This window comes from Podarcis pityusensis, assembly GCF_964106645.2.
Source record: "Podarcis pityusensis genome assembly, chromosome: 13".
In the NCBI taxonomy this organism is placed as follows: Eukaryota; Metazoa; Chordata; class Lepidosauria; order Squamata; family Lacertidae; genus Podarcis; species Podarcis pityusensis.
Window position 1 is genome coordinate 52792616 of NC_138038.1, and position 22753 is coordinate 52815368.

At 52.5% G+C, this 22753-nt stretch overlaps 2 protein-coding genes across 5 annotated transcripts in view; both read left to right on the top strand.

Moving 5' to 3' along the window:
• TMEM102 (transmembrane protein 102) overlaps nt 1-22753 on the top strand; it is a 171013-nt gene that overhangs the window by 28059 nt on the left and 120201 nt on the right. The gene's annotated exons all lie outside the window — the stretch shown is intronic.
• The window catches only part of FGF11 (fibroblast growth factor 11), a 55051-nt gene continuing 35405 nt past the window's right edge, over nt 3108-22753 (top strand). Inside the window, exon 1 of the mRNA XM_080980002.1 lies at nt 3108-3749. Within this exon, the coding sequence (XP_080836128.1) occupies nt 3557-3749 (193 nt within the window). The 5' untranslated portion in view covers nt 3108-3556. The remainder of the gene's footprint in view (nt 3750-22753) is intronic.

Here is a 22753-nt window from a genome sequence, read left to right on the forward strand (position 1 = left end):
GGCCCCATTACCTTCAGTGGCTTAGGGCCTCATCAAACGAAAATCTGGCCCTGTGTATATGGTGGTCTTGTAGTAAGGTTAAAATTTAAAAACAAATAAAACAAAACCTACAGACTGCAGCAGGGTTTTGTGTTATGTAGGCTCCTATGATGTAAGTCATGGGCCCCGCCTGCTCCCTAAAATATCACTAGTTTGCTCCTTTCTATATATAGGGTGAGGGACGCGGGTGGCGCTGTGGGTAAAACCTCAGCGCCTAGGACTTGCCAATCACATGGTCGGCGGTTCGAATCCTCGCGGCGGGGTGCTCTCCCGTCGTTCGGTCCCAGCGCCTGCCAACCTAGCAGTTCGAAAGCACCCCCGCGTGCAAGTAGATAAATAGGGACCGCTTACCAGCGGGAAGGTAAACGGCGTTCCGTGTGCTGCGCTGGTGCCGGTTCGTCAGAGCAGCTTCGTCACGCTGCCCACGTGACCCGGAAGTGTCTGCGGACAGCGCTGGCTCCCGGCCTCTAGAGTGAGATGAGTGCACAACCCTAGAGTCTGGCAAGACTGGCCCGTACGGGCAGGGGTACCTTTACCTTTACCTATATATAGGGTGCCTACATTCTGCATGGACTGGTTGCAGGGCAACATGGGCAAATGGCTTGAGATACCTATGAGGTCCATAAATGGCCATATAGCATATATTCAACACAAAAAAACTGGGACAATTTGTTGTTGACAAAGGACAGCTGGACATAGAAAGGGCTCCATTACCTTCAGTGGCTTAGGACCTCATCAGACCTAAATCCGGCCCTGGGCTAGATCACCCTGGGGGTGGAGGGCGCAACTCTACATTTGCACCATTTTATCCAGGGCAGGGGGCAAGGGGCAGCCAGGTGAAAGGGGGGCAACAGAGACACGGACCCCCTACCCTGTCTTCCTCGCCTCTCGCTGCCCCAGAGTTTTGCTCCTTCCCTCCCCCATTCCAAAGAGAGATGGATTCAAAAGCAGAGGGGGCCTTTTTTGGCTCTTCAGGGGAACAGGCGACCCCCCCCCTCGCCTCCTCCCTCTCCCCCCTGCTGAAGACCTATAGCTCCCCGATGAGAGATTCCCTAATTTCCATGTCTATTGACTGCTCCCAGGGTGGGAATATGCAGCCATTAGTCCTTGTCCCAGTTCCATCGATCTGCAAAGGCTCTCTCTCCTCGCCTCTGGCAAACGCAGCCGGGAGGCCTGTGATTTAAGGGGCGTGCGGTGCGGTTAATTTGTACACACACAAATTCTAAAGTGTTGCTGAGATCAAATCCCTTCCAGAAACCACACCTTTCCTCTCCCTCTCTTCTCTGGAAGCGATGGCGAGAGAAATATGGGGAACAGGCTCGGTGGTGATGGGAATTGAACTCTGCACATGGTCAGGGGCTCCTTGTTTAGACCTTCATTTAAAAAAAAAACACTGTGGGAATGGAGTTGTTGGTTTTGTTCGTTACCGTGGTTATAGGTAGCAATTGTGGTATCCTTGTGACAGGTATCCTTGTGATAATATAGGTATCCTTGTGATGGGTAGCAATTGTTCCCATTGAGCAGAAGGCAAACTGAGGCCGAGAAAGGAGAGGTTCAAGGGAAGTCCTGTTCTCCGTGGCCAGCTGAGACAAAGCCACTCTGTACATGCTCAGATTCCCCTTTGTTGTTTGAGATGGTTTACCTGTCTGAAAGGTGTACTGACCCCACCTAGGCGCTGTCTCGCACAAGGCATTAATTCATCCCCCCAAGCAACCCTAAGGTCACCCCAGGAGTCAGGATTTGGACCCTGGTTTCTCCCTGGTTCTAGTAACCCGACACTCTAAGCACCAACCCCCCCAACCCCCGTTGCCCGCATCTAACACGCATTTAAAGCTTCCCTTGTGGAACCCTGGGAATTATAGTTTCCAAAGGGGGTGCTGGGAATTGTAGCTCCATGAAAGGTTAACTACAGCCTCCAGGATTCTGGGGAGGAGAGAAGCCAAGCGCGCTCTACACGTGTTGCAAACGCGCTTTCGATGCGCGGTGCGGATACGACCCTCCGCTAGGGGGGCGCCCGCTTCTCTCCTATCGGGAAACGGGAGACGCGTCGCGTCGCCTGCAGGGGGCGCTGCTGGCAAACCTGCGCTGACCCGCTTGGGATGCGCCGCCAGGCGGTGCAATGGGGGTTTTGGGGGGCGGGAGAGGGGCGCGCACGTGTCACTTGTGCTGAGTCCTTGCACGACCCCCTCCCACCCCAAGACCCCTTACTGAACCAGGGGAAACCCCCCCCCCCCGCCTCCAGGGACCCTTCCCAAAGTCAGCGCGACCCTTGCGGAGATTTTCTTCCCATGACTCATTATATTCCGATCTGGAGCTTCACCCCACGGCTGGGGGGGGGGGGGCGGAGGGCGAGGGAAACCGTTTTGGGGTGTCCCCCCGTGTCTCCCCCCCATTAAACCCCCCCACACCCGTAACGATGCGCGTCCAAACCCCAGACACTCCATCCCCCCGTCTCCAATCGCTACGGATTAATTTCAATTAATTCTTCTTGGGGGGGGGGGGACGGACTCTCCCGGCTTCCTTCCGCAGACAGAAAGGGGCGTCTCCTCCCCCCCATCAATGCCCCAGGAGAGGAAGACGGACCCCCCAAAAATATATATATATCAAAAGACACCTTTATATGGGGAGGGGGCTGCCTGCTCCTCCTCCCTGGACGATAAAGACTTTCTCTTGTTCCACGCCCCCCCCCCGCGCCCAAGGGTGCCTAACAGACTGGGGCACTATCTTGCCCCCCCCGAGCTTTGTCACGGGTGTGTGACAGAATCCCTCTCTCCCTCCCTCCTTCCCTCCCCCACCCCTCCCTGTTCTGCTCTCTTCTCCTCCGTCTATCCCTTAACACACCCAGATCAACTCCCCCCCCACACCTCGATCCAGGAGAGATCTCTCTTGCTCTCTCTGCCCACCCCCTGGGCTTCTCCCTCCCTCCCTCCCTCCCTCTCCACACATAATTAACCTCTGAAGCTCTGAAGGACACCGGGGTCTCCTCCCCGCCCCCCCTCCATCCATCCATCCATCCCTCCCTCCCTCCCTCCAAGCGCAGCGGAAGCCGGGATGGAGACGGCACTCCGGCGAAGGCGGCGGCGGCGAGGGATCCGTCATGGGATCCACTCCTAGCACGAGAGGGAGAGCCAGCCGTCGGCAGAGACCCCCCTCTCTTTCGGAGGGGGGCGCCCTTTTCCCGGGGCTGCCCCGGAGGAGGGAGGCGATCTCCACCTTGGAGTCACCCTAAAAAGAAGAGGAGGAGATACCCAGTTTCTTTTTTTTGATTTTCCCTTTTTTTGGAACCGCTGGCGGGGCTCGAACCCGCCGCCGCCGCCCCGTCGGATTGACAGCCGCGCCGTCCGGCCGGAGAGCGGAGGGATCCGCAGCGCATCTTCGCCGGGACGCCTTGACCTGGGAGGGCGTGGAAGGAGAGGAGAGAGAGAGAGAGAGAGAGAGAGAGAGAGGAGGGGGCGCACCCCTCGCCCCCCAAAACCCCTCGCCCCCTTAGTCCTGCTCGCCTCCGGATGGGGCAGGCATGGCCGCCTTAGCCAGCTCCTTGATCCGGCAGAAACGGGAGATCCGCGACCCGGTGGCCAGCCGGCCCGTCTCCACGCAGAGGAAGGTTTGCCCTCGAGGGACCAAGTCTTTATGCCAGAAGCAACTGCTCATTTTAATCTCCAAAGTCAGACTGTGCGGGGGGAGAAAGGGGCGGCTGGAGAAAACGCCCGGTAAGTCGCCCCCTCCCCACTTTACACGAGCCCCTCCATCCCCTTGCGGAGAGGGGGTCCCGGATCCTGGATCTCTCCGGAGGAGGGGCGGGCAGGCACGAGGTGGGTCCTGGGTTGTGGCTCAGCCGGGGAGTCCGAGTGCAGAAGGATGCTGCCTGCCCGGGTCTGGAAATCGTGGAGAGCTTCTGCCGGCCAGTCCTGAGCTATCTGGTCCTGTCTTCCCTGGGTCTTAAGGGGGAACCACGAGGTCTAGAATCTTGGCTTCGTTTGTAAAGGAAGGCTTGTAGCTGGGCGGTGGAGCACCTGCTTGGAGTGCAGAAGGTGGCAGGGTTCGGTCAGATCCTGGCTCAAAATCCTGGAGAGACGCTGCCGGCCAGTGCTGGCAACGTTGAACTGGCCGGGCCAAGGCTCTGGATAGGTGTGTGATGCAAATGCCTTCGGAACACGCAAATCACGGCCTGCTGTGTTTGGAGTGTGTTTTTCTGCCCCAAAGCCCTGCAGTGACAGGACCCTCGCTCCCCAAAATCTGTTGGGGTGTGAGTTATCTGCACACTGCAGTGCCTGGAGGTCAACAGCAGGGGGCGCCGTCCCATTGCGGTTAATGCAGACCGTTTGTGGCGGGTCGAGGGAAGGGCTTCCGTTTCCACAGGACTGGGCGGTACCCCTAATATATATTCCGGGGGGGACGGCTTTGCACAATTGTTGTAAATATGGATAGTCCTTTGTGAGTTGCAGGGCTCTGGGTTCAACAGCAGGAGGCGCTGTTTTCAACCTTGCGCTTCCATGGGTCTCCTGCAGGGGGCGTTGGTTATGCAGCTTGACGGAAGCGTTGTCTCCTCTGAGTCAGCAGTAGGGGGCGCCGTTCTGCAATGGGGTGATCGCCTGTTTCTGTGATCTCTTGGATAGCTGTGGGACTCATTGCTGCAGGAAAAAGCCTCTTCAGTCTCTTGAGAACTAGAAACTTAGGTAGAAGAGGCACATATTGAATGTATAAACCAACAAATTTCAGGCGCACCCTGGAGGGGCTTCTATGGAGTGGAGTGCCCGGTGCCCCCTGTTGGCTGAAAATGTTATTAAAGTACAAATTTATTTTACTTTTAACTTGTCCATCCAAACCTGGAAATAAATAGCAGGCAAGTTTATACTGTACAGACGTACGGGACAGTGGAATGTGTGAAGGAGTCCCTGCAAAGGTGGGCGGGTAATTTTGAAGAAATAAATAATTTCGGCGCTGGTTTTTGCAGCTTAAACTTCGTCAAACTATTTCCTACTGGGAAATGTTTCGGCTTCTGTTGTCGAGTTTTCTGAAGGATCGATCTTTTGGTTCGTCTTCCCTGCCTGAAGAAAGTTAGCAAGCTTTTGAATCCGTAGTAACAATTATTTGCAGCCGTTTCTGAAACCGCCACAACTGTGGGTCACCAAGTCCGGGCCTTTAAACCTCAGCGGTGGGGGGAATCGCCGTATTCCAGTCCCCACCCACTCTAACCAGCATGACCAATGGTCAGGGCTGTGGTCCAAAAATGTCTCCCTGAAACCATCTGTCTGAAATATGATGGGGCAATGTCCAGACTTAGAGCTGAGAATTCCTGAGTTTGCAGCACTCTGCGCATGGTCAGAGGCCCTGTCCGGCTCTTTGATCAAGGCGCCTGGTTTGAGGGCTGAACAGCAGGACCCGGTGTGTGGAAATCCGAATAAACGAGCCGCGATGCTCTGTAGAATACGGAACGACGCCCTGTTTGGGTTTTTACGGCTTTTGGAAAAAGATAGCCCATTAATTTTAAAGGTCTCTAAATGAAACCGCAGCTGGCGAGTCCTGAAATCCGAGGGTTTATCACGCCCAAATGTGAAATCCTATATTTGCTTATTCTCAAAACGCTACCTAATTGTGGCGGGATGGGGAATTATAATGAAGGCTTATTATTAGCCGAAGTGGTCGTGTCTGTATAGACCTCTTGCTCCTGGCCTGTTCAGGAAAGGATAATGACCCCCAGGCAGGGGGCAAGGGGAGGCAGGCTGTCTTCCCTAGTGGCTACAGCGGGCGGCCGCAGTCCGTAATTTCTATTTCAAAAGCTCAAGCAGAGGAATGAAGCCACTGGGCTGGATATGGAAAGGGTCTGTAAGGAGCTCGGTGGCAGAGCCCGGATTCCACACTCGGAAGGTGCTGGGTTCAAATTCTGACAGCATCTCCAGGTAGGGCTGTCTGTAGAGGAACCCTCCCCAGTGGTCTTAATTTAGGACCAGGTCGCTTCCTAGGCCAGCCAGTGGCAAAGCAAAAGATTTGGGTGGCAAGATCTGCATTGCAGAGGGCCAGACTGAATGATCTCAGGGGCCAGGGGCCTGATCCGTCTCCCTGCCTCGCCCCCTATTTCCAGGTTGTACTAAACGTTATTGATCCGGGTTCCTGGGCCTGATGGGATGGGTGACCCCTCACTCGACACGCAAAAGCTCTGCATGGATTCTGCTTTCCGCTAAAGCGAATTATTCTGCGTTTTAGACGTTGTGGGGAGGAAGGAGGAAAACGCCCGAAAGTTTGAGAATCACAAAACGGCCTCGGAAGTGAGTTGAATGGGACTTCCTTCCAGGCAAATAGTTGAGCAGGAATTTGACGCTTGAGGTGGTTTAAGGCTGTGTTGTTTAGCAGTTCCCCCAAAACCTCATTCCCTCGAGGGAGTTTGTCAGTCATGGTGGCCTCTGAAGAAAAGCCTTGAGGATCCTTGTCCACATTAATGGACGCGCCACCGAGACCGCTCCTTCCCTCAAAATCTGTGTGCCCTGGTGACCCCTAGTTTGCGGCGTTTCCTGGGTACCTTAGGGGCAGCTGAGTGGGGGTCGCTGGGGCGTTTGCACCCCTTCTCCCCGGCTCAGGGTGCAAAAATCTCCCCTGGAAAAGGATACTAGAAATCTCAAAACGGAACCGCAGAGCTAAGCGCAGAGATCTGACCCCACAGAGGACTATCTCTTCCATCCTTCCGCTCTGTTTCGCAGGACCGTGCCCCCGTTTCGATGCCCGTGGGGCTGTGCCAATGGCGGGGGTCCGCCTGGCTGGGACACCCCACGGATACCTTGGGCCGGAACCTGCCGTTTCCCCCAAAGAATATTGACTCTTCTCTACGGAAAAGCCAGGTTCCTGTGGCCGTTTTCCACAGACAGACGCCCCACCCAGCTGAACATTTGACAAGTCACTGCGTTCCTCTTTGGAAACGGGTGGATTTCAAAAGACAGCACAGAGACAGAAAGAGAAAGAGAGAGAGAAAGAGAGAAAGAAAGAAAGAGAAGGGGGTATTTTATGGGGAATTGCAACAGCCGGATACGAAAGAGAATCGCTGTCTCCCCTCCGCCACCCTGAAGCCCCCTCCCCTCTCTCCAATTTTGTCCTTCAAATGTCTTGGCGAATGACAGAGTGACAGGCAATGCAGGCCTCCACATCCAGGAACCGCGGATCTCTCCCTGGAACTTTGTGGCAGACGAGCGTCTTGTTTTCCTCATTATCTTCCTTCTTCTTTTAAAAGGTGTTTCCTCCTCTGTTCTTCGTTTAATCGCACGCCTTATATCTTAAAACCTTTGCACCCATCTTCGAGACGTGTAAGGAGCCTTCGCGTAACTCGTAATTAAAACAAGAGTTAAAACCACAAAGAGGGATTAATTTTTCAAAAGGACAGCCAGCCGCGCAGCAGACATTTTGCAAAAAAATGGGAAAGGTTTATTATTACTAATTGCTTGCCCTTGACCCCCAAGGTCCCAGGGTATTAACGCTCAATATTAGACACAGTTTAATATTGGGTTTTAAAAACGTCCACCTCGGGTGTCAAAAGCCGGCATAAAGACGCGTATCCTAGCAGGAATCAGAGAATTGTGGGATTGTAGGATTGGAAGGGAAACCAGGGGTTGTCTATTCTAACCCTCTGCATTGCAGAAATCTCAGCTAGATCATACATGACAGGCGGGCCATCTAATCTCTGCTTAAAAACCTCAGACGAAGGGGAGTCCATCATCTCCCGAGGGAGACCGTTCCACTCTTGAGCGGCTCTTCCCATCAGAAAGTTATTCCTGATATTTAGCTGGAATCTCCTTCTTGTGACTTGAAGCCACTGGTTCGGGGCCTAGCCTCCATGTGACAGCCCGTGAGATATTTGAAGATGCTAACCAGTCTCCACTTTAGCAGGCTAAAGGTAAAGGGCCCCTGACCATTAGGTCCATCCGTGGCCGACTCTGGGGTTGCGGCGCTCATCTCGCTTTATTGGCTGTGGGAGCCGGCGTACAGCTTCCGGGTCATGTGGCCAGCATGACTAAGCCGCTTCTGGCGAAGCAGAGCAGCGCACGGAAAGGCCGTTTATCTTCCTGCCGGAGCGGTACCTATTTATCTACTTGCACTTTGACGTGCTTTCGAACTGCTAGGTTGGCAGGAGCAGGGACCGAGCAACAGGAGCTCACACCTTCGCGGGGATTTGAACCGCCGACCTTCTGATCGGCAAGTCCTAGGCTCTGTGGTTTAACCCACAGCGCCATCTAATTCCTTCAACTGTTCTTCATATGGCTTGGTTTCCAGACCTTTCATCATCTTGGTCACCCTCCTCTCTGTGTTCCATATTGTCGACACCCTTCTTAAATTGGGGCGCCCAGAACTGGACACTATATTACAAGTGTGATCCCACCAAGGCAGAATAAGGGGGACATTTCCGAGCACAATTCAAAGTGTTGGTGCTGACCTTGAAAGCTCTAAACAGCCTCAAAGGCCCAGTAGACCTGAAGGAGCGTCTCCACCCCCATCGTTCTGACCGGACACTGAGGTCCAGCTCCAAGGGCCTTCTGGCGGTTCCCTCCCTGTGAGAAGCCAAGATACAGGGAACCAGGCAGAGGGCCTTCTTGGTGGTGGTGCCCGCCCTGTGGAACGCCCTCCCACCAGATGTCAAAGAGAACAACAACTACCAGACTTTTAGAAGACATCTGAAGGCAGCCCTGTTTAGGGAAGCTTTTAATGTTTAATAGGTTATTGCATTTTAGTGTTTTGTTGGAAGCCGCCCAGAGTGGCTGGGGAAGCCCAGCCAGATGGGCGGGGTATAAATTATTATTATTATTATTATTATTATTGCTTCTCTTGATCTAGACACCAGACCTCATCATGCAGCCTAGAATAGCATTAGCCTTTTTTGCTGCTGCATCACACGGTGGACTTATGATAAGCTTGTGGTCCACAAGATTCCTAGATCCTTTTCACATGTACTGCTGGTAAGTCAAGTGTCCCCAATCCTATATTTGTGCATATTTGTTATCAGTGTAAACACGACAGCCGCACACCACTTTTAGTTGTTCTCTGAGAGGTGGAGGAGGCGGGGAAGAAAACAGGGACATTTTGGGATCAAATCCGAAACCAGGATGGCTCCTGTAATTCCGGAACTGTCCCAGGAAAATCGGGACACTTGGAGCAGGGGTAGGCAAACTAAGGCCCGGGGGCTGGATCCGGCCCAATTGCCTCCTAATCCGGCCCATGGACGGTCCAGGAATCAGCGTGTTTTTACATGAGTCGAATGTCCTTTTATTTCAAATGCATCTCTGGGTTATTTGTGGGGCATAGGAATTCGTTCATCCCCCCCCCCCGAAAAAGAATATAGTCTGCCCCCCCCCCCAAGGTCTGAGGGACGGTGGGCCGGCCCCCTGCTGAAAAAGTTTAATGAGCCCTGACTTGGAGGGCGTGCAAGTCACTGGTCCTCATTGGCTGCAAAGATGTGCTTGATACGACGTAGGCAATAGCCTGCTAAAACCCAACCACAGGTTGCTGGAATCAGATTTCCAGTGGGAAGGGACAGTTCCTGGCCTTTATACCCATATAAGAACATGAAAAGAGTCTGCCAATTATTATTTTTATTTCGTATTTTTGTGTAGCGAACTGGCCTAAGATCTGCGGGCGAAGGGCGGTGTAAGAATTTAATAAATGAGCAAAATTCATACTGTGGACCTGAGATCAGGAGCGTGTGGGGTTTTGCAGAAACGAAAAATTAAAACGAGGGGCGGTCTCTGCCCCAAGAGGCTTACAGTCTGAAAAGCAGCACAAGGGAGACCTTAGAGGCAAAGGGAGGTGGAGGTCAGTGGTGGAGCAGAGAGGGGAAATTTGGTTATTTCAACTACCAAGATGAGCAAGGGTCCGGAAACTAAGCCTGATGAGGAACAGTTGAAGGCTCTGGGGACGTTTAGCCAGGAAAAGAGGAGACCGAGAGGAGATCTGAGAGCCACCTTCAAATATCTCAAGGGCTTTCACACGGAAGATGCAGCGAGCTTGTTTTCTCCTGCTCGGGAGGGTAGGACTCGAACCCGTGGCTTCAAGTTACAAGGAAGGAGATTCCGACTCAACATCAGGAAGAACTTTCTGACAGTAAGAGCTGTCTCCCTCGGGAGATTATGGTCTCTCCTTCTTTGGAGGTTTTTCAGCAGAGATCGGACAGACATCTGTCATGGATGCTTCGGCTGAGATTCCTGCATTGCTTGGGGTTGGACTGGATGACCCTCAGGTGTCCCTTGCAACTTTCAAGATTCTATGATACGTGTGTATTTTTGGGTGGGTGTGTATATATGATTCTGCCTCTGCCAGTTGTGGGGAGGGCTCAGAGGCCATGCAGGCAGCCACACCCAGCCTTGGGACTTCTCTGCCCCTTCCTGAACCTGCGGAAGAGGCTGGGCTGCAGAATTCGCACTCAGTACCAGATTCAGAGTGGCCTGGGCGAAACGAGGTGGCGCAAATTGAGACGGTCCAGTCTTGGCCTCGGACAGCGTGCCATACAGTGGTACCTCGGGTTAAGAACTTGATTCGTTCTGGAGGTCTGTTCTTAACCCGAGGTACCACTTTAGCTAATGGGTCCTCCTGCTGCTGCTGCCGCCGCACGATTTCTGTTCTCATCCTGAAGCAAAGTTCTTAACCCGAGGTACAGTCATACCTCGGGTTACAGATGCTTCCGGTTGTGCGATTTCGGGTTGCGCACCGTGCCAAACCCAGAAGTATTGGAACTGGTTACTTCCAGTTTCGGCGCATGCAGAGAAGCGCAAAATTGCACTTTGCGCATGTGCAGAAGCGCCGAATCACGACCTGCGCATGCACAGATGCGGCGCTGTGGGTTGCAAACGTGCTTCCCGCATGGATCATGTTCGCAACCCGAGCGTCCACTGTACTATTTCTGGGTTAGCGGCGTCTGTAACCTGAAACGTCTGTAACCTGAAGCGTCTGTAACCCGAGGTACCACTGTCTTACGAAAAGTCCCATCGCCTCCCCACATTTCAACATTTCTCCACTGAGAATAGGGCCATCTCATCCTCCATCACAAAGCTCCTCCCACATCCAATACACATGTAACACCCGTCACCTTGAGCCAACAAAGATTTCTCTGGCTCGCCTGCCTCGCAAGATTGTTGTAAGGGAAAAAATGTGCGAGGGAAGGAATTGTGTACAACGCCTTCCACGGATAAGTGGAAAGAAATCAAAGTTCGGCTGGAAGCTGACTTGAGTCCCTTTCAGGGAGAAGTCAAGGGAATAATAATAATAATAATAATAATAATAATAATAATAGAAGCTGTGAGAATGATCAGGGACATACCGGAGAGTAAATCCTATTGAACTCAGTGGGACTTAAACATTTAGGATTGCAGTGCAAGGCTGCTCAGTCTTTACCCAGTTACCTGGGAGTAAATGTCATTGAATACAGTGGTGCTTACTTCTGAGTAGACAGCGTGAGGCTCCATTTACAAGAAAGGAATACTAAACGTTCCACGGTGTTTCCTATTAAAAAAGGCTGGCTGCGGAGGCATTGCAATTAAAGAATTTGAAGCAGATTGCTGGCCTTTTCCTTCAAAAGGGCTTCATATGCCAACTTCGTTTGGTGCAGGGATTTTATTTTCGGAATAAACAGGAGTCTGCTTTTGCATCTACAGAGAGAGAGAGCGCAAAGGCTTCTGTTTCCATAAAGGACAGGATAATTTGTGTGTCTCCATCACTTTTAATCGAGATGTGGAAGGGAGGGAACAGGAGAAGCAGGGAAAATTGTAGGATCAGATCAGAAAACGGACACGGCTTCTGCAATTCCAGGACCGTCCCTGGAAAATCGGGGCATTTGGACTGCAATAAGTTCACCCCTGTTGCTGCAAACACCCAAATCTGCATCCTGCTTCTGGGGAAAGATGACTTCTTTTCTGCCCTATGGCAGCGAGAGAAACACAACAAAACCGCCTCTATTTATTGTTGTTGTTGTTGTTTAGTCATTTAGTCGTGTCCGCCTCTTTGTGACCCCCTGGACCAGAGCACGCCAGGCACTCCTGTCTTCCACTGCCTCCCGCAGTTTGGTCAAACTCATGCTGGTAGCTTCGAGAACACTGTCCCACCATCTCGTCCTCTGTCGTCCCCTTCTCCTTGTGCCCTCCATCTTTCCCAACATCAGGGTCTTTTCCAGGGAGTCTTCTCTTCTCCTGAGGAGGCCAAAGTCTTGGAGCCTCAGCTTCAGGATCTGTCCTTCCAGTGAGCACTCAGGGCTGATTTCCTTCAGAATGGAGAGGTCTGATCTTCTTTTTTTTTTTTCATGCATAATTTTTATTAATTTGCATAATACAAAATACAAAAACAAAATATAAAAGTTCGATTCTCATTTTCACAGGTTTTTAAGTATGACTTCCTTCAACCTTTCCACAAATCATCCGTAATAATCTTTTATAAAAGTTCGCATTTCTCAATTTGTAATGCCATTAATCATTCTAGTTCTTCCATTTCTCTTTAGACAATACTCTTTTCTTTTTACAGAGCTCCTTTAAAGCCCACTAGTGTTATCTGTCCATCACTTAAATTTTCCAGATATTTCGTAAAACTTCCCCAATCCTTAATGAACCTCTGGTCTTTTGAATATCTAATTTTCCCTGTCATCTTATCCATCTCCGCATAATCTAATAGTTTTGCTCTCCATTCCTCAATTGTCGGTAGGCCCTCTGATTTCCAATTTTGAGCTAATAAGACTCTTGCTGCCGTTGTTGCATACTGGAACAGAGAGGTCTGATCTTCTTGCAGTCCATGGGACTCTCAAGAGTCTCCTCCAGCACCAGAATTCAAAAGCATCAATTGTTCAGCGATCAGCCTTCTTTATGGTCCAGCTCTCCCTTCCATACATCACTACTGGGAAAACCATAGCTTTTACTATACGGACCTTTGTTGGCAAGGTGATGTCTCTACTTTTTAAGATGCTGTCTAGGTTTGTCATTGCTTTTCTCCCAAGAAGCAGGCGTCTTTTAATTTCGTGGCTGCTGTCACCATCTGCAGTGATCATGGAGCCCATGAAAGCAAAATCTCTTAGCTGGCTGCTAACCTGTGTCCCTGTTTTGACCTCGATCTTTTTGCCTTGGGGGGGTTGCATTGAACTTCCTCAGGAATCCCCAGAGGTGGGTCAAGGCAGGCATCTTCTCTGCAGGGGGAGGGCTGAAGCTCGGAGCATCTGCTTTGCGTGCGCAGAAGGTCCTGGGTTCAAATCCCGACCGCTCAAATTCCAGGCAAGGCTGGAGAGACCTAAAATCCTGCAGTGCTGACTTAGCAGAGGGCCAATGGCCTGATTCTCGACATGAGGTCTTTCGAAAGCAGCCACTGATAAAAAATGATGAGGTCTAGGATCTTGGGCTGTCGCTCATCCGCCCGGCATGCGGAAAGCCCTCGGGACGAGGCAGCGTAGCTTGCTCTGAGGCGCATGCGGGTGCCGGATTCGAATTGCAGGAAAAGAGATTGCGGCTAAACTTTAGCAATAATAATAATAATAATAATAATAATAATAATAATTTATTTATTTATACCCCGCCCATCTGGCTGGGTTTCCCCAGCCACTCTGGGAGGCTTCCAACAGAACACTAAAATACAATAACATTTAAAGTTTCCCTAAACAGGGCTGCCTTCAGATGTCTTCTAAAAGTCTGGTAGTTGTTGTTCTCTTTGACATCTGGTGGGAGGGCGTTCTACAGGGCGGGCGCCACCACCAAGAAGGCCCTCTGCCTGGTTCCCTGTAACTTGGCTTCTCGCAGGGAGGGAACCGCCAGAAGGCCCTTGGAGCTGGACCTCAGTGTCCGGGCAGAACGATGGGGGTGGAGACGCTCCTTCAGGTCTCCTGGGCCTTTGAGGCCGTTTAGGGCTTTCAAGGTCAGCACCAACACTTTGAATTGTGCTCGGAAACGTACTGGGAGTCAATGTAGGTCTTTCAAGACTAGTGTTATGTGGTCTCCCAGTCACCAGTCTAGCTGCCGCATTCTGGATTAGTTGTGGTTTCCAGGTCACCTTCAAAGGTAGCCCCACATAGAGCGCATTGCAGTAGTCCAAGCGGGAGCGTGCGCCACTCTGGCCAGACAGTCTGCGGGCAGGGAGGGTCTCATCCTGCGTACCAGATGGAGCTGGTAGACAGCTGCCCTGGACACAGAACTGACCTGCGCCTCCATGGACAGCGATGAGTCCAGAATGACTCCCAGGCTGCGCACCTGGTCCTTCAGGGGCACAGTTGCCTCATTCAGGACCAGGGAGTCCTCCACACCCACCCGCCTCCCATACTTCTGTCTTGTCAGGATTCAACCTCAATCTGTTAGCCGCCATCCATCCTCCAACCGCCTCCAGACACTCACACAGGACCTTCACCGCCTTCACTGGTTCCGATTCGAAAGAGAGGTAGAGCTGGGTAGATTTCAGAGCGTCCGAGCCGTTTGACCATGGAACGGACTCCTCAGAAGGTGGTGGACTTTGGGTAGCCACCTGTCCTGCGATAACTGCATTGCTGGGGGGGGGGGCGGGTCAGACTAGATGACCCTCGGATCCCCTTCCAACCCATTGGGTTCCGTGATTCTGTAAAAGCAAAGGTACTTTGCAGTGCACTGCCTCCTGCTATTCCCCACTTGACGGGCATCTAAAATATTCTGCTGGACCCTTCTTTGTTTTCCGGTGCGCCTTTGGCAACCAACAAGTTCGCGCATAAAACGGCGCAGGGACAGGCTGCCGCCGTGTAAATGGGAACGGATGTGGAGTAAGACCCTCCGTCGATGAGTAATGTGTCTCGGAGTGGGAGGAGATCAGTGTGTGACAATCGGGGTGTTACAAGCGTGTAGTTCTTTTAATTTGCTAAATCTTGCAAGCGCGTGGGGAGGAAGAAGGCTGCAGAGAGAGAGAAGATAGTCTGTTCTGCGGCAGCACCAACGAGGAAAGAGAGACAACGGTGCCGGGTTCGAATCACTTTCAATCGAGGCTGTGTGTTTATTTTTATTTTTTTAATGTTTATGAGGTGATTTATTTATTTTTTCCAAAAATTTTATTCGTTTCCACAGTATTATAAACCAACAAACAAACACACAAGACAAACAAACACAAATCATAGCCTTATTGAAAATTACACTTATTAACTTTGTTAAGTGACTTCCTCGCTTCCCCTTGGTTGAATTTCATTGCATGTCCTTTTAACGGTTTTCCAAATCCCGATTTTTATAAAATTTAACTTAAGCATTAACATCCTTAGATCTTCACCTTATGGAATTAAACATATTAATTCGTCACTTAACAGAAATAAAATCCTTAGCCCATTAAGTATCTGCAAGCTGTTTTCAGTTAGTTTAACTTAGCAAATTTAACTAAATAATCATTAAATTTATTCCATTCTTCCTGATACTCCTCCTCCTTCTGGTTGCGGACTATTCCGGTCCGTTTAGTTGGGAGGTAGAGAACCTGTAATGCTCTCGTTTTGCATTAATATCCCAACTTTTTCTCATCCGAGGAGCTCAAGGTGATGCAACTGGTTCTTCCCTTCTTCCCTTCATCCCAGCCACAACCTTGTGAGGTAGGATAGGCTGAGAGGAGGCCGTGGCTGGCCCCCAAGCTTCGTGGCTGAGTGTAGATCTGAACCCCGGTCTCTCTCCCAGGTCTTAGGCCGATGCTCTAACCACTACACCACCGCTGCCTCCCGTACTAGGAACCTTGTATTCCTTCAGTTCATCTTAGGTTACGGACCAAGGCGAACCCACAGCACCTGATGCACATTTAAATGTGCTATCCTAGTTTGCTTAAGGGATGTGTTTGAAATATGTGTTGTGTGTTCTTTAAAATTATTATTATTATTATTATTATTGCATCTATATCCTGCCTTTCCTTCAAGGAGATCGAGGTGGCAAGCAGAGATCCCCCCCCTTCCCCATTTGATCCTCACAACGACCCTGCGAGGTCGGTTAGGCTGAGAGACTGTGAGCTTCATGGCTGAGTAAGGATTCGAACCCTGGTCTCGCCCAGGGTTCCCAGCTACCCCACCCTGGCTCTCTGTGTGGACCTGCCCCCATTGACCTGCACTGAAGCTCACAATCTTTCTCCAGGATTCGAATTCGGGACCCGGCCTCCGTCCGGGGCGCAGAGCCTCCTCCTTAGCCAGAACTTCCCTCTTGAGTTGTTTCTCGCCCGCTCAAAGGGAAAACGGGGGCATCAGAAGATCGGAAGATCCTTTCGCTAGATGAGGCCGGCAGCCCATCTGGCCCGCATCCTGTTATCGCAGCGGCCGACCAGCTGCCTCAGTAGGAAGCCAGAGAGCAGGACACGGACGCAACAGAGCACTCTGCCCACCTGTGATGTTCAGCAACCGGTATTTAGAGGCACAATCATAGCCCTAAAGGAAGGAGCGCAGGAGCAGGGCTCCAGGACACCTGGGTCCCCTTCTTTGCTCAGCGTGGGCCGAATTTTCAGTGTTATCTGATCTGGCGCCGCCGGGAACAGAGGGGGGTGTTTGGGTCTCTCTTGTTAAAGAACTTAAGAGGCCCAACTTTACTGGGCTTCTTTTGAAACTGGGGGGGGGGGGAGCGTAGTTGAGCCGTGGAACTCCCAGACTCATGAAGCAGTTGGGGCCGCCAACTCTGACGGCTTTAAAAGAAGGTTGGACAAACTCACGGGGGGGGGGATGGCTATGCTCTGCCACTGCTGCCGTAGGCAGCGATGCTGGAAACTGCAAGAAGGGAGAGCGTTGGTTGCGGGTTTGAATCCCGGCTGTGGGTTTCCCACTGGGTTGGGCGCTGTGAGAACAGGATGCTGGGCTAGATGGGCCGTTGGCCTGATGCAGCAGGACTCTTCTTTGTTTGGATGAACAGACAGCCCTTCCTTCCTTCCTTCCTTCTCCCCCCTCCTCTCCCTCCCTCCCTCCTTCCTTCCTTCCTTCCTTCTCCCCCCTCCTCTCCCTCCTTCCTTCCTTCCTTCCTTCCTTCCTTCCTTCCTTCTCCCCCCTCCCCTCCCTCCCTCCCTCCCTCCCCCTCCCTCCTTCCTTCCTTCCTTCCTTCCTTCCTTCCTTCTCCCCCCTCCTCTCCCTCCCTCCCTCCTTCCTTCCTTCCTTCCTTCCTTCCTTCCTCCCTTCCTTCCTTCTCCCCCCTCCTCTCCCTCCCTCCCTCCTTCCTTCCTTCCTTCCTTCTCCCCCCTCCTCTCCCTCCCTCCCTCCCTCCTTCCTTCCTTCTTCCTTCCTTCCTTCCTTCCTTCCTTCCTCCCTCCTTCCTCCCTCCTTCCTTCCTTCCTTCTTCCTTCCTTCCTTCCCTTCCTTCCCTCCTTCCTTCCTTCCTTCCTTCCTTCCTTCCTTCCTTCCTTCCTTCCTCCTTCCTTCCTTCCTTCTTTCCTTCCTTCCTCCTTCCTTCCTCCTCCCTCCTTCCTTCCTTCCTCCTTCCTTCCTTCCTTCCTTCCTCCTTCCTTCCTTCCTTCCTTCCTTCCTTCCTTCCTTCCTTCCTTCCTTCCTTCCTCCTTCCTTCCTTGAGAGCAGTCACAATTTCACAATTTCTCTTCTGAAAAACCCTTCCTCACATTTGCAAGTTCCTGGCTCCAACTCACATCCGATGCCTATTTTCTCTGCATGTGTGAAAAGGTCATTTCTGTTCCGTATTGAGTGCGCCGGGACAAAATGTACTCTGAATTGAGACTTTAGAAAAATTATACATTACAACTGTAGAATCGTAGGCCAAGGGGTCGCCTAGCCTCACCCCCAGCAATGCAGGAATTGTATTTAAATAGATTAAAGCCACATTTGAACATCCTTTTAGTGGGCAGTTATTTGCAATCCTCCTTTCAAAACTATTTGCCCCTGGAAAAACCTTTTGCGTGGACACACTGATACATCCCTGCAATGCCTTTTCAAACTGCACACGTTTCTGGTTCATTTTGTGATTTTGCGTTGTGTTTTCTTGCTGCGGTGCAAGAATGCCAATAGCGTCGGGCGGCACATCGCGGGGCGATTGCTAAAGCAGAACGATGTGCGGACAGCCCAGCATAAATGCGGTATAAACCCGGCACGAATGTGCTCTTATTGCATCAGTGACATGTTGCAGAATAGAGCCAGGGGTCAGCAAACTTTTTCAGCAGGGGGCCGGTCCACTGTCCCTCAGACCTTGTGGGGGGCCAGACTGTATTTTTTTGGGGGGGGGGGAATGAACGAATTCCGATGCCCCACAAATAACCCAGAGATGCATTTTAAATAAAAGGACACATTCTACTCATGTAAAAACATGCTGATTCCCGGACCGTCCGCGGGTCGGCTTGAGAAGGCGATTGGGCCAGATCCGGACCTTAGTTTGCCTACCCATGGAATAGACCCCTAGAGGCATAGGTGTGTGTGGGGGGGGAAACCCAAATGGTCCCCATCTTCAATCGGCCACAGACTATGGTAGGAGAGAACACCCCCCCCTCTGAAATTTTGGAGAACTGCTACAAGTCAGTGTGGGCAATATTGACTTATTAACATTATGTACATATTAGTCTATGTTCCTGCTTCTCAAGCGAAAGGTCGTGGGCTCAGAGCCGGTTCATCTGCATTGCCTGAATCCCAGGTAGGGCTGGATGCTGCCAGTCCGTGCAGACAACACACAGCTAGCTCTGGGGGGCAGGACTCGAACCAACGGCTTCAAGCTACGAGAAAGGAGGTTACGACTCAACGTACAGGGAAACTTTCTGGCAGTGAGCGCTGCTGGGGTCTCCCTCCTTAGAGGTTTCTAAGCTGAGGTCTGTCGTGGATGCTTTAGCGGGGGTTGGGCTGGATGACCTCCTGGGGTCCCTTTCGACTCTAGATGGCTCTGGAATCGGCTCTCAAGAGAGACTGCAGCCGCTGCAGCTTGGACTTGCAAACACCCGGAGGAGAGCGCTCAATTGCACTCCCATGTCAAGGGGCAGTCTACCTGCGGGTCTCCTCGGCTGCAAGACAGAGTCGGCAGGGGTTGCGTAGGCTGCCCACTGTCGGAGATAATAATAATAATAATAATTTATTATTTGTACCCCGCCCATCTGGCTGGGTTTCCCCAGCCACTCTGGGCGGCTTCCACAGAGACCAAAATACACTAAAATGTATTAAAAACTTCCCTAAGATGTCTTCTGAATGTCAGGTAGTTGTTTATCACTTTGACATCTGATGGGAGGGTGTTCCACAGGGAGGGCGCCACTACCAAGAAGGCCCTCTGCCTGGTTCCCTATAGCTTTGCTTCTCGCAATGAGGGAACCGCCAGAAGGCCCTCGGCGCTGGACCTCGGTGTCCGGGCAGAACGATGGGCGTGGAGACGCTCCTTCAGGTCTACTGGGCCTTTGAGGCCATTTAGGGCTTTAAAGGTCAACACCAACACTTTGAATTGTGCTTGGAAACGTACTGGGACCGGTGTTATGTGGTCCTGGCGGCCGCCCCAGTCACTAGTCTAGCTGCCGCATTCTGGATTAGTTGTAGTTTCCGGGTCACCTTCAAAGGTAGCCCCATGTAGAGAGCATGGAAGTCCAAGCGGGAGATAACTAGAGCATGCACCACTCTGGAAAGACAGTCTGCAGGCAGGTAGGGTCTCATCCTGCGTACCAGATGGAGCTGGTAGACAGCTGCCCTGGACACAGAACTGACCTGCACCTCCATGGACCACGGTGAGTCCAGAATGACTCCCAGGCTGCGCACCTGGTCCTTCAGGGGCACAGTTGCCCCATTCAGGACCAGGGAGTCCTCCACACCTGCCCGCCTCCTGTACTTCTGTCTTGTCAGGATTCAACCCCAATCCATTAGCCACCATCCATCCTCCAACCGCCTCCAAACACTCACACAGGACCTTCACTGCCTTCACTGGTTCTGATTTGAAAGAGAGGTAGAGCTGGGTATCATCCGCATACTGATGAACACCCAGCCCAAACCCCCTGATGATCTCTCCCAGCGGCTTCATGTAGATGTTGAAAAGCATGGGGGAGAGGACGGAACCCTGAGGCACCCCACAAGTGAGGGCCCAGGGGTCTGAACACTCATCCCCCCCCCACTTTCTGGACACGGCCCAGGAGGAAGGAGCGGAACCACTGTATGACAGTGCCCCCAGCTCCCAGCCCCTCCAGACAGTCCAGAAGGAGACAGGATGCTGGGCTTCCCCGTCCTTTGGTGCGATGCTTGCAATAATAAACTCCCTGCCCTCTCTATCTTCATCTCCCTGCCCGCCCGCAGCACCGAGTCTCCTGTGCCCCCCTTGGGTACTTGGCCTGCGGCACGTGCCAGCTTCAAGCTTGCCTCGCCTCGCCTCCTCTCCCTTCCTGATTTCTTGGCGCCCGGCCTGCACCTCATTACCCTGTGGTGTCCTTGCAGCTGGCAGAACAGCATTTGCCGTGGGAGCCGGCCAAAAACTCAGCCCCACAGACTCTCTCTCTGCCACCCTCAGCTCACAACACCCCGATTTTTCTCCCTGCATATTACACCCCAACCCCCCCAAAAAACTCCAACCCTATAGCAACCTAAAACCGAGCCCCCCAAAACCTGATTTCCTAGCAAATGGAGAGCGACTGTTTTGAAGCCTCCTTCCTGCACATTGTAAGCTCCCTGGGGCAGAGACTTTGGCGTCCTCGCATCAGTGTGGCCGCGACTGGATCAGACCCGGGTTCATTCAGCACGCGGGTATCCGATTTTGTGTCCGTTCTCTGGGGTTGTTGGGTCATCCGCCGAAGCGATCGTCTGTGGCTCAGTGGGGTGGGGAAGGACAGCTGCTTGGAGTGTAGAAGGCGCCCGGTTCAGTTCCCTGTGGGATCAGGCCGGTGACCCTTCTAGCCCAGCATCTGAAAGGGGAAACCTGGATTCGAACACAGGACCCAACTCCTGCGGTTTCCAGCAACTGGGATTTGGAAGCATGGTTTGCCCCCGGCCGTGAGGGCAGAGCGTGGCCATCATGCCTAGTGGTCATCTCTCCAGCAGCGTGAAACCCTGGGGGCCAGTGTGAACAACACTGAGCTAAGCAGGCAAAAGGGTTCAATAGAAACTGGATGGTTTGTCCTGCCTGGGATTCGTTTGCTGCGATTCCTGAGTATACGGGGTTGGTCTGGATGACCCTCAGGAGCCCCTACCAACTGTACAATTCTAGGATTCCACAAGCATTTGCCAGCCACCAGTGGCCGTCTGCATATGTGATGTTCAGCTGGGTTGGAAAGGAGAATCTCCAAGCTGTCTCCACGCAGGCGAAACCCCCGTTCTCCCTTCTTCTGCTCTTCCTTGGGGGGCACAATTTCTTGGTTCTGCCCTTCTCAACCCACCCACAGCCCCTGTCTCCTTTTCAAAGAATTTCAGAGCTGAAAGGGGCCTCCAAAGGTCATCCAGTCCAGCCCCCTCCAGTGCAGGAGCCACAGCCCAAGAACCCCCTGAGAGATGGCCACCCGATCTCTGCTTAAAAGCCCCCAGCGAAGGAGAACGTGCCATCTTCCATGATCTCCATGGCCATGTTCATTCAGAATCTCCTTCTTTGTCATTTGAACCCCGTAAAGTTTGGGTCGTCCCGGAACACTAGGAAACCACCTCTCTCCTCTTTCCGTAGGGAAGCCCTCCAGATCTTTGAGGGTGGCTCTCACAGCCCCCATAGGGACGCGGGTGGCGCTGTGGGTTAAACCACAGAGCCTAGGGCTTGCCAATCGGAAGGTCGGCGGTTCGAATCCCCGCAATGACAGGGTGAGCTCCCGTTGCTCGGTCCCTGCTCCTGCCAACCTAGCAGTTCAAAAGCACCTCATAGTGCAAGTAGATAAATAGGTACCGCTCCGGTGGGAAGGTAACCGGCGTTTCCATGCGCTGCTCTGGTTTGCCAGAAGCGGCTTAGTCATGCTGGCCACATGACCCGGAAGCTGTACGCCGGCTCCTTAGGTCAATAAAGCGAGATGAGCGCTGCAACCCCAGAGTCGTCCGCGACTGGACCTAGTGGTCAGGGGTCCCCTTTACCTTTACCATTATTACTGGTTTATTGCTTTTATTTTGATTTTATATATTGTGATCTTTTTAGGGGTCCCTTTACCTCGCAGCCCCCTCTCTTGTCTCTTCCCCACCCTCTTTTCTCCACAACCAGTTCTGCCACCCTCCAGGGCTGACTCTTCCGTCCTGCAGCCGCAAATGAACCACGCAACCGAGCGCGGGACAAATGTCCCCCGTTTTTAATTGCCCAACAGGTGAGCCGGCCCCGTGTCGGGCAAGGGTGGCTTCTGAAAAACCCCAGGCCTTCGAGCGGGTGGAAGCGCTCGAGGAAACGCCGCAAAAGCACGTCCAAAGAGCAGGGCGGGTCCCGTCTGGGGGTGGGGAGGAGGAAAAACCCCCCTTTGCCTGCGGTTCCTTCCCTGCTCTGCGGCTGGGGGAACCACCCTCCAAGCCCGAGGCCTCCCCGAGAGGGTATCCGTTTCCACCTCGCGGGCACTTTCCCGGCCTTACTAGGCGTCTAAAAAAAGGGACGCGGTTTTTATTGCCAGGAATAAATATATTTATGGAGGCTTGGAGGGAACCGCCGCGGCGCTCCCTCGCCGGGTTTTTATTTGGGAACTTATTCGGAGGGATATGGATGCCTCTCTCGGCGGCGGGTGCCAAATTTCCCGGACGGTGTGGCTTAGGCGTGGCCCACCAGCCGTGGCTGCCCTACCCCATGCAAAAGGCTTCCCTCTTTGTCTTTCCATTGGGGGCACACACACCCCACTGCCCTCCCCACAAGGTCAGACCAGACGCCTCTCCTGCCCCCCTCTCGCCTTAGCAACAAACTCACCCCCTGGGAAC